At 34.6% G+C, this 14,997-nt stretch overlaps 1 protein-coding gene across 3 annotated transcripts in view; it reads left to right on the top strand.

The window, feature by feature from the left end:
- Positions 1-181: 181 nt before the first annotated feature.
- The window catches only part of mtss1la (MTSS I-BAR domain containing 2a), a 66,807-nt gene continuing 51,991 nt past the window's right edge, over positions 182-14,997 (top strand). For 2 of the 3 annotated variants that reach the window (XM_087292186.1, XM_087292185.1), the window contains exons 1-3: positions 182-701; positions 11,127-11,188; positions 11,976-12,049. In XM_087292186.1, coding sequence (XP_087148312.1) covers positions 489-701; positions 11,127-11,188; positions 11,976-12,049 — 349 coding nt within the window. In that variant the 5' untranslated portion in view covers positions 182-488. The remainder of the gene's footprint in view (positions 702-11,126; positions 11,189-11,975; positions 12,050-14,997) is intronic. The other variant, NM_001044926.1, reaches the window with a different exon arrangement.

Here is a 14,997-nt window from a genome sequence, read left to right as displayed (position 1 = left end):
GCAGCTGTGCTGTTAACTTTGTCCCTGCAACACAAAGACACATTAAAGCTACTTTAAAAACCCTCCATTCAATTGTCCTCTCCCCACACACGCACACACACATACACACAAACTTGCCATATGTCTACCCTATAGGCCCCGCCCCCATTCCCTCAGATCCCGCCCACCAACCTGGTGGATCGAATATCACGTCCGTCTTTCACCGCATCACTCGACTCCGTATTTCATCCTAAATTCGCGTTCTGACTTGCAGTGTTTGAGCCGAAACCTCTCGCATTTGACAGCACAGAGTGTCAGCATGAAACACCAGTCGTCTTCTGTATCCTAAACTGGGTGGTTGGGAGGGGAGAAGCGGATCTTTTGACCCCAGCCTTCATCACCGCCTGGATAACGGGCACAGAGCCACCCGACAGCCTCAATTGTTGTTTCCATTTTGCCGACATCTGCTGCGTGTTGCTTACATTTACACCCGAAGCAACAAGAGTTTGATGTTAGGATGTGATGGACCACTTTCAGCACAGACCCTGAAAAGAACAACCAGCTTTTTTCTCGGGGGGGATCCGAATATTTCTTCCAGCCGATTTTTGTTCATTCATTGGGAGCAGAACAACAATCCGGGGCTCGGTGACATGATGGAGAGTGTGGAGAAGGAGTGCGGGGCTCTAGGTGGATTGTTTCAGGCGATCGTCAATGATATGAAGGTACCAGCTCTGCTTTATTGATGCAGATATTTAGCAAGAAAAAAGATGGTTGTGTTTTACTGCCTTTGTTTTCATTAGGGGTCCAGCTGCCTGCACCACTGATGCTGTGATTAATGACATGGGGGTCTCAGCATGGAGGGCTTTGTTGTGAAATGTGAATTGGATCCTTTTGTAGATGTTTTTACAACCTGTAATATGTTAAACATTTATATTTTCGAGCGTTTACTTCATGATAAATACAAAACTAATGGGTAGAACACTAAGCTAAAAAAGAGAAAATACATTTTAGCAAATATTGTGCTTCTAGTTAGGGTTATAAATGTACAAAATTATTAATATTATTTTTCTGATTGATTTTTTAAATACAAAGCTCTGCCACCACCCACATTTTTAAAAGCTTGAACGGAATTATAAAATATCATTCGATATTCAAGTTTTATTATGTTTTATTTATTATGTTATTAAGTGTGTTTGTAATGGTTATGGTAGTTTACATTTTACACCAAAAGAATCCTATTTTAACCCAATTAATTTCACTTAACATAGTCCTCGACTCCTCAGCATTTACAGATTTAAAAATGCTGCACTAAATGTCTGCCTAGCTATTAGTTGTCCAATGAGCGAAAGGTGTTTACTGTTTTGGACTCCAGTCAGAATATCTCTCAGGTTGAGCCTCTATCATATTGATGAATTCTAAAAGCAGTGTTAATGTGCAGGGATTACCCATGGCTCATACAGAGATATAAAAGCTTCAGAGTGAGCTTAAATGTGGAGCTCAGATAAACTCCCACTTGCTTGTGATGTACAATTACACTTTTATACAAAGTTTTTCTTTAAATATTGATATTAATGTATTAAGGGTGTAGTTTAGCTGACTGAATTTTGTTTTGACTGACGACAAAAGTGGATAAACTCACTCTAACTATTTGGTATATGAAAATTGAAGTGATAATATCAATACAAGAAATTATATTATAAGACATGTAAATAGTGGTTTTCTTTCTTTGCACTTCTTGTTATTGTATTTATATACTGTACTTGCAATTAGGGCTGAGCGATTTGGCCTAAAATCAAAATCTCGATCAATTGAACATTTAAACTCGATTATGATTAATGAACGATTATTTAATTTATTTATTTTATGTTTTTGCCCTCTTAGTTCACTGACAGGTTCAGTACAGTAAATATGTTCACATATTACAAGTGAGGTGATGCAGTGGGTAGTGCTGTCACCTCACAGCTAGAAGTTCGCTGGTTTGAGCCTCGGCTGGGTCAGTTTGCATTTCTGTGTGGAGTTTGCATGTTCTCCCTGTGTTATCGTCCAGATGTCCAAAGACATGCGGTATAAAGGAATTGGGTTAGCTAAAATAGTCCATAGTATATGTGTGTGAATGAGGGAATGAGAGTGTTTGGATGTTTCTCAGTCATAGGTTGCAGCTGGAAGGGCATGCGCTGCATAAAACATATGCTGGATAAGTTGGCGGTTCATTCCGCTGTGGTGACCCCGGATTAATAAAGGGACTAAGCTGAAAAGAAAATAAATGAATATTACAAGTAAGAGATTTCTGAATGAAAAGTGCATTACTTGATTATCTATGATTATTTATTGAACATCAACGCTGAACGATTGAAATTAAAGCACACATAGCCTAAAACGCGGCTCTTCATACCGCCCACCCTCGTCACCGCCACCAAACCGACCAGTCACAAAGCTTATGCTATGTGTCGTTGTGACGTGTATTTACATTTTTGAGAGTTGCGTGGGTATGTGAAGGCTGTGCCGGACAGTATGTGTGCGCTTGGCAGAAGTATATTATCGGAATAATATTAAAAGTATAAATCATAATATATTAAATTCTAATATAATAATAAGTAAATAAGCCTTAACAGAGGAGGGACTCGTGACTCCACACACCTGTATGGTAGGGAAAGTAATACAAAAAAATTTATCTGGAAAAATTAGATCGATTATAGGTTCTCAATGTAGATTTTGAATACTTTTCGATTAATCGCCCAGCCCCATTTGCAATTTTATATACCAAAGTTTATATTTTATAGTTATGTTCACCCAATAATGACAATACTTAGAATTCAAATTAGTTTACTCAACCTGAGGTTGTTCCAAACTTGTTTGAATTGCCTTGTTTGTAAGAAAAAATATAATGTCAGGGTGTCCGCGGGGTCTTAAAAAGTATTAAAAGTTGATAAATTAATGTAGAGAAATTTAAGGCCTTTAAAAAGTATAAAAAAGAGTCTTAAATGCTATTTTGTGAGGTATTAAATCTTATATCATTTTAATGTATGGTTGTATGCTGAAGTTTGCCTGAATTTAATCTGCAAATATTAGGATGCTCTGTAGTTTGTGAAATCAATGAAATCCTGCTAGATTTGAAATCAGGCTGCTTTGTTTACTGCAGTAACTCACGCAAAACCATTATTTCTGCAGTTCTACAGGTGTCAACCTGCTGAATTAGCTTGAGTTAATAGATTGTCATTTAGCATATGAATGATGTTTTAGTTTTGGATTAGTTTCTTACATTAATATTTAGTAAATATACTGTAAGTTAAAATCTCGCCAGTGTTTCTGGTTGAAACCTAAAGTGGCTATAAGGTCTTAAAATGTATATAAACAGTCTTAAAAAGGTCTTAAAATGTTCACTCTTTGATTCCTGTATATACCCTGAATGTTCTCCATTGACTTCCATAGTATTTTTCGATTAGTGTTTAGTTTGGTGACAAATGTTTAACGAAATACCTTTTGAATGTATTTCAGGTGATAAAAATGACTGCATTAAAATTTTTGGGTGAAGTATTCCTGTGAGAGGAAATGTTTGTAGTCCTTGATGAAGACAAGCCAAACTTTTACTGTATTATTATGCAAAATATGTCATATCGTCTAAAAAGTATGTAAAAATATAGAGTTAAAATAGAATGTAGAATTGGTAACACTTTAAATTAAGGAACATATTCATTATTAGTTGATTTTTATGCGAATTATACTACACTGACTGTTTATTATGCATATAAAGTGCATATTAGTTATTTATTCTGCATAACTCTCTTTTAAACCTCTTAAATATAATTACAACAACTATCAATAAGTATTATTTATTGAGGGGAAAACTGTGAATGTGTTTCCTCAACTAACCGCATGATGTTGTTGCTGAAAGGTTCAAGGTTTCTGCACATTTGTGTGGATAAGTTCAGTTTAATATGTAACATTTAAACCTCTCATGGCCATCTCTCAGATATGATTTCTTTTCCAAGCTTTTTGTATTTTGGAGTGCTTTCCAGCCTGTTGCGTTGCTGGAGCAGAAGCCTGCGGTTGAACGTACTGTTCCATAAATGGTTTCCATGTTCTCATGCGGCTCCAGTAGTGAATGTTATTGCTGAAAGTTGGCGTTTGAGTGAAGTTCAGTGGCCAGATGCCAGATCTGGAGTTCATATATTGTGAACGGCTTCAGACTTGGCTCAGGCCCAAAGCTGGCAACGTTCAGCTTGTATGACATGCAGTTTATCAGCACCGGTGAAGAGGTTGCAGCCGGAGAGTGTTGTAATGTCAGAGATGATTCGAGTAGATAGGGCAACTCCTCTCCCAAAAAATGAGCATTTCTCTGCTCAGCGATTTCACTTGGCAGACTGGAGATCAATAAAAAGAGTTTACAGCTCTGGCCAAAGGTTTATGGAAGCTATTTTTGTAAGAATAATTGGAAGCGAAGCACTGAAAAACGTGCACATGTGCTTTCACTTCAAAAATGTAATCTAAATATTATTAAGTTAAGAAATAATTTAAGTCATTTATAAATTAAGCAAACATTTTTCTACATACTTAACATTTTCAGTGAATGCTTTATGTTTCAGCTGCTTTTTGGGTTTACAGATAAACACAAGGCTTGATATGACAGATTTAATACAGGCTCATTGGGAAAATGTGCCCTGGTGTACATTTTTTGAGAACCCTGAAATATGTGCTCGCGGGTACATATGGCTGCATTTTATGTGGAAGATAAACACTATAAGGTGGTGCCACTGACTGCTTATGTCCACACTGAAAGAAATGACGTTTTAGTGTAGTCAAATCTAATAAATAGACTAATAATAATTTTTAAATTGTTATATTAAGTGTCAAGGATAACTAGAAGTACATATTTAATATTTACACATTTACTTCATGTAATAAATGAAATGAGTGGAAAAAGTTAAATACTTATATTCATTTACTCGTAATAATTAAATATTTTGCAATCGTCACAAACCTAGTAATATTAAGTACGTTTTAATAATGGATATGTCATAATGGATAGTTCCCAACATGCTTTGCAAGGGAATGAATAAAAATAAAAGTATTTTGAAAATAAAAGCAATCTTAGGTGCTTAAATTTGAAAGAGACTTTTTAGAGTTTGAGCATCATTAGAACAGTTTTGAGTATGTCTTTTAGTTTTAAGGTTACCACCTTGCAGAAGAGCAGCATCCGTGGCACTGGCATTTTTATTATCAGCATTTATGTTTGACGCTTCACTCAGAAAATCACAGCTGTGCTAACACTAGCGCTGACACCAGTAAGCATTTATAAAGTGAATTTGCTCTTGCTAAATAAATTTGTTGAATAAATACTTTGTTAAAATAAAGTGAAATATCATGTTTCAAGTGGAAATGTGTTTCTTAAATAAACCAAGTTGCACCAAATGTACTAAATTATTGCTAATTAGATTGATTTGAATTGATAAAATCAATGTTCCTTCTGCTAAAACAAGAAAAGGACATAACTTGGTTCATTTAAATAAATAAATAAATAAAGACTCAAAAGTAAAGATAATCAATTAACTTTTACTTAATCTTTAACCTAACACTCCTAAATAAAGTAAACTTTACATGATATTGACAAGTTAATTGTACCTGATCTAAGGTTGTAAAATTTACTTAAAATTCATTTGTGCAAATTATTACTACAGTGTTTTTTCAGTGCATATAGATGGCTTTTCTTGCATGAGTGGTTTGCTTGGGATAGCTCACTGTGAATGGCGCCACATTTGGGAGGTGGATCAGACGATGGACATCAAGCTAATGTATTAGCAGGGTGTCTGTGGGGTGTTAAAAAGTATTAAAAGTTAATATATCAATTATGAGGAAATTAAGGCCCTTAAAAGATATTAAAAAGTCTTAATTGTATTTTGCGAGGTTTTAAATTTTGTTCAAGCGTTATCCAAAGTGTTTGACTCCGAAAAAACATATTTATTAACAACTGTTTATTAAGTTTAAGGTTTGATACTGAATAGAACTTGAAGTGCCGATGAGGTGTTCAAATATTCTGAGAAGGCCATTAAAAAGTCTTAAAATGGTATTAAAATTACCGTTAGGATTCTTGCATATGCCCTGATTATGTATGATGGCCAGCTGACCCGCATGCGCATGAAAAGGACATTAATATGCGCAGAAATGTCCACAGCGCTTTCTGGTGGATTTACAAGGAAATGACAAAACCTGCCCCTGTAATGTATTTAAGATTGTCAAAAATGTACACAGCGCCCTCTAGTGGTTTTGTAAAAACTGCAAGACAAAGTATTCCAAGGTAAATATTTGCCAGTTCTCAAAAATGTTGTCATTGGCACATATTTTCAATGAGCCTGGGTTGGACAGATTGAGCCAATAGCATTTTTAAAGAGATAGTTCTACCCAAAAATGAAAATTGACATATTATTTACTATCCTTCAAGTGGTTTCAAACCTTTATGTGGATCTTTTTATCTACTGAACTTAATAGAAGATATTCTGAAGAAAGCCAGAAACGTTTTGCAGTTTTTTTCAAAATATCTTTTTTAGGTTCAGCAGAAGAAAGAAACTGAAACAGTTTTGTGCCAAGTGAAGGGTGAGTAAATGCTGACAGAATTCTCAGTTTTGAGTGAACGGTTTGTTTTTTCTGGGGTTAAAATGTTAGATCTTTCAGTCCTCTTGTTTAATGTGTTTATTGGCCACAAGAGCTGCGCTGCTGAGATAAACTAGCATGGAGTCTAACAAATAATCACATAATTTGGCTGTTCTTCAAAGTCTTATTTGGCCTTTGTTACTGATTCCAATCATAATACTAGAATGGCTCTTCTCTTAAGCAACATATAATATGTCTGTGTTCACATGTTTTACTGCTGCACAATGTTGGAAAAAATGACATTGCAATATTTTTTTCTGCGATATACAGTTTATTGTGACATGGAGTATAATTTCACCAGATAAAATGATTAGGTCTATTTGAAAAAAAAAAAAAATCATTTTATATACATTGTGATGATTTTGTAAGTGAGTGTCTACAAAGGAATATATTAAACCAATCACAAACATTGGGAAATACAGTAGAGCAGATATAATATAAATATGATTTTCTGGAAGTCTAGCAATATTCAGATATAGAAATGTAATAATACAATGTAATTGGACTGGATGCATTTCATGATAAAAAAAACACATAAATGATAAATGTTATGGTTAAACGTATATGGATCAAATTTATGGTTAAACGTTGCAATGACTCCACAAGTCATGAGTGTTGTCAAACGTGGCTACTGGTCAATTTTAATACTGATGTGACATTGCAGATCCTGTGATGTGACTAATATGCATGCGCACATTGCAATATCAATGCAAAAATTCCATATTTTGCAGGTCTATTTGTTCAAAATCAACTCTGATGTGATCTCTCTCTCTCTCTCTCTCTCTCTCTCTCTCTCTCTCTCTCTCTCTCTCTCTATATATATATATATATATATATATATATATATATATATATATATATATATATATATATACTGTATATAAAAATAAGCCAAACTGCAGTAGTCATATCACAGGATCTGCCATGTTGAGTTGGATAATAATAACCAGAAACCACATTTCAGAATGTAATTTGCTGTGTAATCACAAAGTTTAACCCTAACAGAGTGCAAGATTCCTAAGCCACTATAAATACCCTGCAGTATATAACAGCCATCTTCGTTTTGAAGAATACCCCCTTCCTCCCCTACTCCTCCTTCTTTCCTGGATGGGTGGCACAGTGGCCCAGTGGTTCGCACTATTCCCTCACAGCAAGAACATCACTGGTATTAGTCCTTACCAAGCCAGCCGGTGTTTCTGTGCGGAGTTTACACTTTCTCCCCATGCTCACGTGGGTTTCCCCCGGGTTCCCCTGTTTCCTCCCATCATCCAGAAACATGCACCTTAAGTTAATTATACAAATTGGCATCATAGACCTGCTCCTAGTAAGTAGTTATCTCTTAAGAGCAATCACTATCTGTTCATTGGCTACTACAGCAGGGAGTTCTTGAGATCCATCGGAGCTCAAACTCTCCTCTTGCCCTGCAAATGGGAGGGAGTTCCAGGCTTGAGGATCTTATGAGCTCAGGCCACTCTCCCGGGACAGGATGCCAAACAAGCTTTATAACAAATCATCAGCTAAGTTTGAACTCTTGAAAATGAAAACAATATATAACAATATGCTCTTGTGTACATCCAATAAGATGATCATATTATTCAATGAAGCTCTTGCCCATTGTGGGATGAATTAAATTGACAGCGTCTTCTTAACCTGCAACAACCTTCCTGCTTCATCTATTTCAGTCTCAATCTCCTCATGCTCTTCTCGTCTTGTTACTTAAAAGCTAATTAACCATCTGTGGCATTTAAATAATAATGGCTTTGACTGTTTAGGAAAGAGTAAAGGTACATGTAAGTTTATAATTGGGTAAACGTGTTTTTGTTTTTCACATTTATTCATCAAGTTCATGAAAAGTCACAGTAAAACTATTTTAAAATGTAAATTAGAATTAAAAAACAGCATGTTAGAAGGTCATGTCGATCTAACAGAACCCGAACCTATGAGCTATAAAGCTTTTTACTCTGTATGATTGCATCCAGAGTCATTTTTTGAAAAGTAATTAATCCACCACTGCTTAAAAACGTGTTATATAATATGAATGTGCGTATGCAATCTGGATATGTTATCATTATTTTGTGACCTAGCAGCATCGGTTACGTGACAAATCCTTTCCTGTGGCCTCATGGGAAGTAAAGTGTCCATCATATGCGCACTTCAGAATCTCAGAGAATGTAATACGTCATACTTTTGGACTGGATTTACTACAATATTTAAGGTAAGTGGTTGAAAACAATTTAAAGGGGTTGAATTTAAACAATCAAACTCAATTTAGTTATGTTCAACTTAATTTCTGTTTAAATCCAGCCCATATAAATTGTTTGCAAGCACTTACCCTAAAAATATAGTAAATCCAATTAATAATCTTTAATTACTCATTTTTCAGTGTTTTATTTTTATAAATACTGTTATAAATTTATTATTTATAAATCTGGCATATCTTTTGTCACATTTGCCCGCCTGCTATGTTGTAAGAAAGTATGCGATTTCCAATGTCAGTTTTTCTATGTGGACTTTTTCATAATCTAAGTTTATGCAATATCCCACATAATCCACAAAGAGCCATTTTATTAGAACATAACTATTAGGGGGTCTTTTTTGTTTTTACAATTATCTGCTAAACAGAAATATGTTTCAAAACACACACACACACACAAAATCAGACTCTTTTTGCTTTTTATGAAATATCACAGGTGCTCTTCCTTGTAGCCTAGCTGTCTTTTCCTTTTTAGGGGTTGTGTTTCCATGTTTAGTGTCTGTGTCAGCAAACCTGATGCCAGAATGTGCTCATTCAGCGAGTTTTGACCTATTTTTTTTAACTGTAATGTGGATAGAGACCAAGGATTTCCAGACAGATGATTGTCTTAACCTCTGAATGAAAGATCATGGCTGTCGGAGACCATGCAAAACAACCTTATTCCAACCTTAACAAGAGCTGTCAGCACAATTCTACAAAGATTCCTCCGTCCTGCGCCTAGAAAGTTGAGTTTATTAAAGACAGACTTTCCCCTGAAATGATCCAATGTGAAAGTCTTAGACCTCTGATAATCAGTTTTTCATTTGTTTTTTATTAACTGTTAATAAATTCTTGACTTTATTTATTTTAAATGTTAAAATAGACACTGGAAAAAAAACAAGTTGCTGCCTTGTATTTTTAAGTTGAATATAGTTAACTTTACTCATTCTAGTTAACTTTAGTCATTTAAACTACCAGTATATTACATTAAATTGACTTAAAGTTAAATTCATTCATTCATTTTTTCCCGGCTTAGTTCCTTTATTAATCTGGGGTTGCCACAGTGGAATGAACCGCCTAAAGTTACATTTATTTTAACATAAACAACGTAGGTGACGCATGATTTACTTATTTTAATAATTGTAAATAACACAAAAACATAATTTCTTTTGACTTTTTTCGCAATGCATTTAATATGTGTTTGGTCACACTTTGTAATAAAGTTTCATTAGTTATTGTTAGTTAACTTGCCGATGCCAAACGTCAATTTCAGTGGTACCAGCAGTGAAAATTTTGTGCTGTTGACAATGTGAAACATGTATTGCTTTCTGATGAGTCAAACTTCGCTGACCTTCCCATATCTGGGAGAGTTATGGTGTGGAGAAGCCCCAAAGAAGCGTACCACTCAGATTGGTGCATGCACAGAGTGAAGCATGGGGTGGATCAGTGATGTTTTGGACTGCAATATCATGACATTCACTAGACTTAATACTCATGCTAGATGGGAGTGTCATTGCCAAGGACTACTGAACCATTCTGGAGGATCATGTGCACTCAGTGGTTCAAACATTATATCCTGAAAACGGTGCCATGTATTAGGGCAATAATGCACCAATTCACACAGCAAGACTGCTGACAGAATGATTTGGATGAACATGAAAGTGAAGTTAAACATCTCCCATGGCCTGCACAGTCACCAGATCTAAACTTTGGGGTTTTTGCAGGAGCGAGTCAGGAAATGTCCTCCACCAACCTGGCCACTGTGCAGGACTTGTATCTGTCATTCCCAATATGAATTGGTGCTGGATTGGCTCCAAAAGGAGCTCCTACACCATACTAATGAATTACTGTAGTCTAAAACCAGGCTTCCAGTTTTTATAGTCTAACCCCTGTATATAAAATCACCACATAAATCTTACCTTTCTTTATTTCTTTATGAAATTTTTAGTCAAATTTTCCTTTTAAAAGTCTATAGTATACACACTAGTATCTTTTTTGACAGCATATAAAGCCATGAGGACAGACTTGGTCAGTCCACCTGGATGAGATTCTGGTGCTGTTCTTGCAGTGAATGTTCTTCCAAAAAGCAGATGGTGGAGTGTTGTGACTGTTTGTGTTCAATGAGACATCTGGTCCTCATCTGAAGTGTTTTGCTCTCTTTGTGGTACATGACGTTCTAGATGAGCCTGTGTTGAAGTACCTGCATGCGTATTAATGTTGAGATGTGACATCTTTACTCATTGTCTTATATGTCTGTCTTCATTCCTAGTACTCCTATCCAGTGTGGGAAGACTTCATCACAAAGGCCACCAAACTGCACTCCCAGCTAAGGTGATCTAACACTACAACACTTCTATTGTTTAATCATTTCATACAAGCCTCGTCTCAAATATCACCCTGGGTGGTTATAATGTTTTATTTTGATGACATTGATGCTAAATTGATACTTTTGAAGCAGTACTAGTGCCAGAACAGATACTTTTTGGAAAAATAGACTTATTTTAAAAGTCCTATAGATTTAAACGTTATCATTTCTGAATCCGTTTAGCTGATCTTTGGGTCTGAAGGGAGCACTTTTAGCTTAGCTTAGCATAAATCATTGAATCGGATTAGACCATTAGCATCTCAAAAGTGACAAAAAAGGAGTTTTAATCATTTTTCTTTTTAAAACTTACTAAGACTGATGGAAAATAAAAGCTATTTTCTAGGTCAAAATCTCTAGGAACTATACTCGCATTAAGGTGTAACAATAATGATAGAATCACAGTTTAACCTTTATATTTGAATCAAAACTGTGGTTATACTAATGATAACCCTCCAATAGCATGGTTACGACATTGTTACTATAATAAAGCCAATTTTAATTTTCATAATTTCAGATTGTTGGATAATACAATATGCCAGAGTAATGAAAAATTGAGCTCCCTATGAAACAAAAAATGACAAATGGGACAAACTCTTCATGGATGTACGTTGACCGAAGTCCACAAGAGCACTAGTCCGCATTTGGGACGTTCTCAAGATGTGAATCAGATTGATTTTCAACTGTTCTGTTGCTGTTCTTAATCAGTGCTGGCGCTGATGTCTGTAAATGTTTTGCTGTTTACTCTCTTGACAGAACCACAGTGTTGGCGACCGCAGCGTTTCTTGATGCGTTTCAGAAGGTGGCAGACATGGCAACCAATACCAGAGGTATTTTGGCAATTAAAATGTTAAGGGTTGCAATGATCGTTGTGACATTTGTGGGTTGAGGAAGGTTGTTGAATGCATTTTGGGTGACTGTAACAAACCTTGGTATTGATAACACAACCTAATCTCAGCGGAATTGTGGGTTGTTGTCTGATAAAAAATATGACTATGATTTAAAATGTGATTAAAAATGATATATATTGAATAAGTAAATAAATAAAATATATTTTTTTAATTCATTTTTCTTAAGGTTGCACAGTTTGGACAAAAAATTGTAATTTAATTTCAGAAATGGCTTAAATAATAAGCCATTAATAACAATATTATTATACTTTTTAAAGGTATAATCCTTACTATTAACAAACCATCGACTTTTACCACAGCAAACTCCCAATTTGCCACTTATTAATTTAGTTGTTATGTTTATATATTTGTGAGGTTAAAGATGTTGAATAAGATCAAGCAGAATCTGTACTTTATAAGTACTAATATACGGCCAATATCTTAATTATAGGCAGGTAATAAGAGAGATTGGTATTTATCTAAAGTTTTACCTTTATTAATTATAAAATATTAATATATTTTTACACAACAGAAATATGAAAACTACTGAATAAAGATGTATGGTAAAATAATAAAAAGATTACTTGTGAAAAAATAAATAAAAATAATTCTATTTTACATAGCAGCTGTAAAATTGGTTGTCTAAAACTCTGTTATGAAATCTTACACCATCAAACATTTATTCATGTGTCAGTTTCCGGGGCTGTGCAGTTTGCATATACCACATTTTCATATAAACAGTTCATATATCCAATCAAATCTCAGCCTTTGCAATTTAATAATTGCGGTTTTATCAGATATTATTATGAATACATCAGAAAAGGTCTCTTTGGCTTTTGTTCTGATAACTAGGAGAGTCATGTTTCATTAGAGCTGAATTGTGCTTCAGGCTGCCCGCTATTGGATCTTTGAAACCGAATCCTTCCTGTGCCATTAAAATCCTGCAGTTAGTGCCTGAAGGGAGCAGACGAGGCCGAACAGATCCAGTGTTGATCAGCACAGTTAAAGTCAGCCTGGAGCCTGCCTTTTTAAATTGCACCATATGTATATGCAGTAGATCTTTTTGCGTAGTTGTGGATTTGAATCTGTCATTGGACATTGGAGAAAAGGACCTGTTGGTTTTGTGCTAGCAGCTTCTGCATGCTTACAGCATTTGCAGAGGAGCTAAAGCGACAGGCGGACTTCAAAAACTGTGTTCTGAAATATCTGCTCTGTGTGTGGGAGAGAAATAATGATGGAGTTGTTTACTTTACACATTGGTTCATGATCTATGATTCAGACAATTTGGTTTGAATTCAGATATACTGGTTTGTGCTGGTCAGACAGGCTTAATCACAGCTGATATTTTTTCTAATTAGGCCGGAATATACAATTGAAGTCAGAATTATTTTATGATTAATTTTTATTTTATGATTAAGTGTTGTTTAACAGAGCAAGATAATTTTCACAGTATTTTCGATAATATTATTTCTTCTGGAAAAAGTCTTTTTTTGCTTGTTTGGTTGTATTAAAAGCAATTTAAACATTTTAAAATGTTTTTTAAATGTTAACATAGACTCATTTTGAAAACGTAGCCCTATATGCATTTCTGGAGATCGCAAATTATGTAGCCAGGAGTACGTATGGCTGCATTTCATCTTTAAAATGAACGTTATGCTGTTCCTTATCATATTGAGTTTAAATCCAGCGAAGAATGATTCCAGAAACATGTAAGACAAAAATAGAAGCCAAAAAATAAAATAAACAAGTAAATAACAGGGTGAGAATGAGGTAAAATCTGAAAACGTGGTAAAAATCAGACTTTTAATTTTCTGGATTGCTTTTTAAAACCGTCAGTTGTGGAAGTGGGTGGGCGGGTTAATCGATGCTTTTGAAAACACTATTGGTTGGGTTAAGGGAAGGAGAAGGGTGGGTCAGTCAACCGTTCAGTCAGTCAGTCAGTCGACAGCGACCTCTGGTGGATTTACGCAAGAACCTTCTGGGACATACTGGCACTCTTCAGAAATGTGTATATAGTGGTATGTTTTCAGAATGAGCCTGGGTTGCTTAAATTCAGTATTATTGGCCCTATTAAGAATGTTATTACTTTTTGATTGGCTACAAAACAAATTACTACTATCCAATGACTTGGATGAACCAAACTTGCCTAGTTAAACTTACAGTATTAGCTTGTTAAACCTTTAAATTGCACTTTAACTAGTATTTATACTAGTATATTGCAAAATTACTAGTAAAATGTCATCAAGAAAAAAGAACAAAATTAAAATTGTTATTAGAAGTGAGTTATTTAATTTTTAAAAAATGTGTTGAAAAAAATCTTATCTCCTTTGAACAGCATTTGAGAAATATTGGAAAAAGAATACAAATTAAAATGTTTATATTATTATTGATATTATTATTATTATAAAGTATTCTTTTTATTTCTTATTTTGAGCTTTAGGTTACGATACTTCCAAATTCATTCTGCATAAATCTGAAGATTTTTACCAAATTCTTAGCAGAAATAGCACAAAATGTCTGCAGATTCTGTCTGGCCCTAGTTAATACTAATACATATATAAATGAACTACTATTGTATATTTAATTTTTATATAGCATCTTAATAAAAATATAATAATAAAATACAATGCATTACAAGTGCAAATCAAGGTATTTTAAAGATTATTGGAAATTAGTAGTCATAGCCATTGGCAGGAAAATGTCAATGGCTATCAGTTTCCAACATTTTCAAAAATCTCTTCCTTCATGTTTAACATAATTAAAAAACTCCAACGCAATCTCACTGCAATTCGTAACATTTTGATTTAGTGGCTCATTCATATGAATTTGTACGATCTAATTCGTACAATTTAGTACGATTTGCTCATCACTCAATGTCGGTTAGGTTT

This window comes from Danio rerio, chromosome 18 (assembly GCF_052040795.2).
Source record: "Danio rerio strain M-AB ecotype USA chromosome 18, GRCz13ab, whole genome shotgun sequence".
Classification (NCBI taxonomy): domain Eukaryota; kingdom Metazoa; phylum Chordata; class Actinopteri; order Cypriniformes; family Danionidae; genus Danio; species Danio rerio.
The sequence above is the reverse complement of the archived record's forward strand: the minus strand, read 5'-3'. Positions and strand labels throughout refer to the sequence as shown.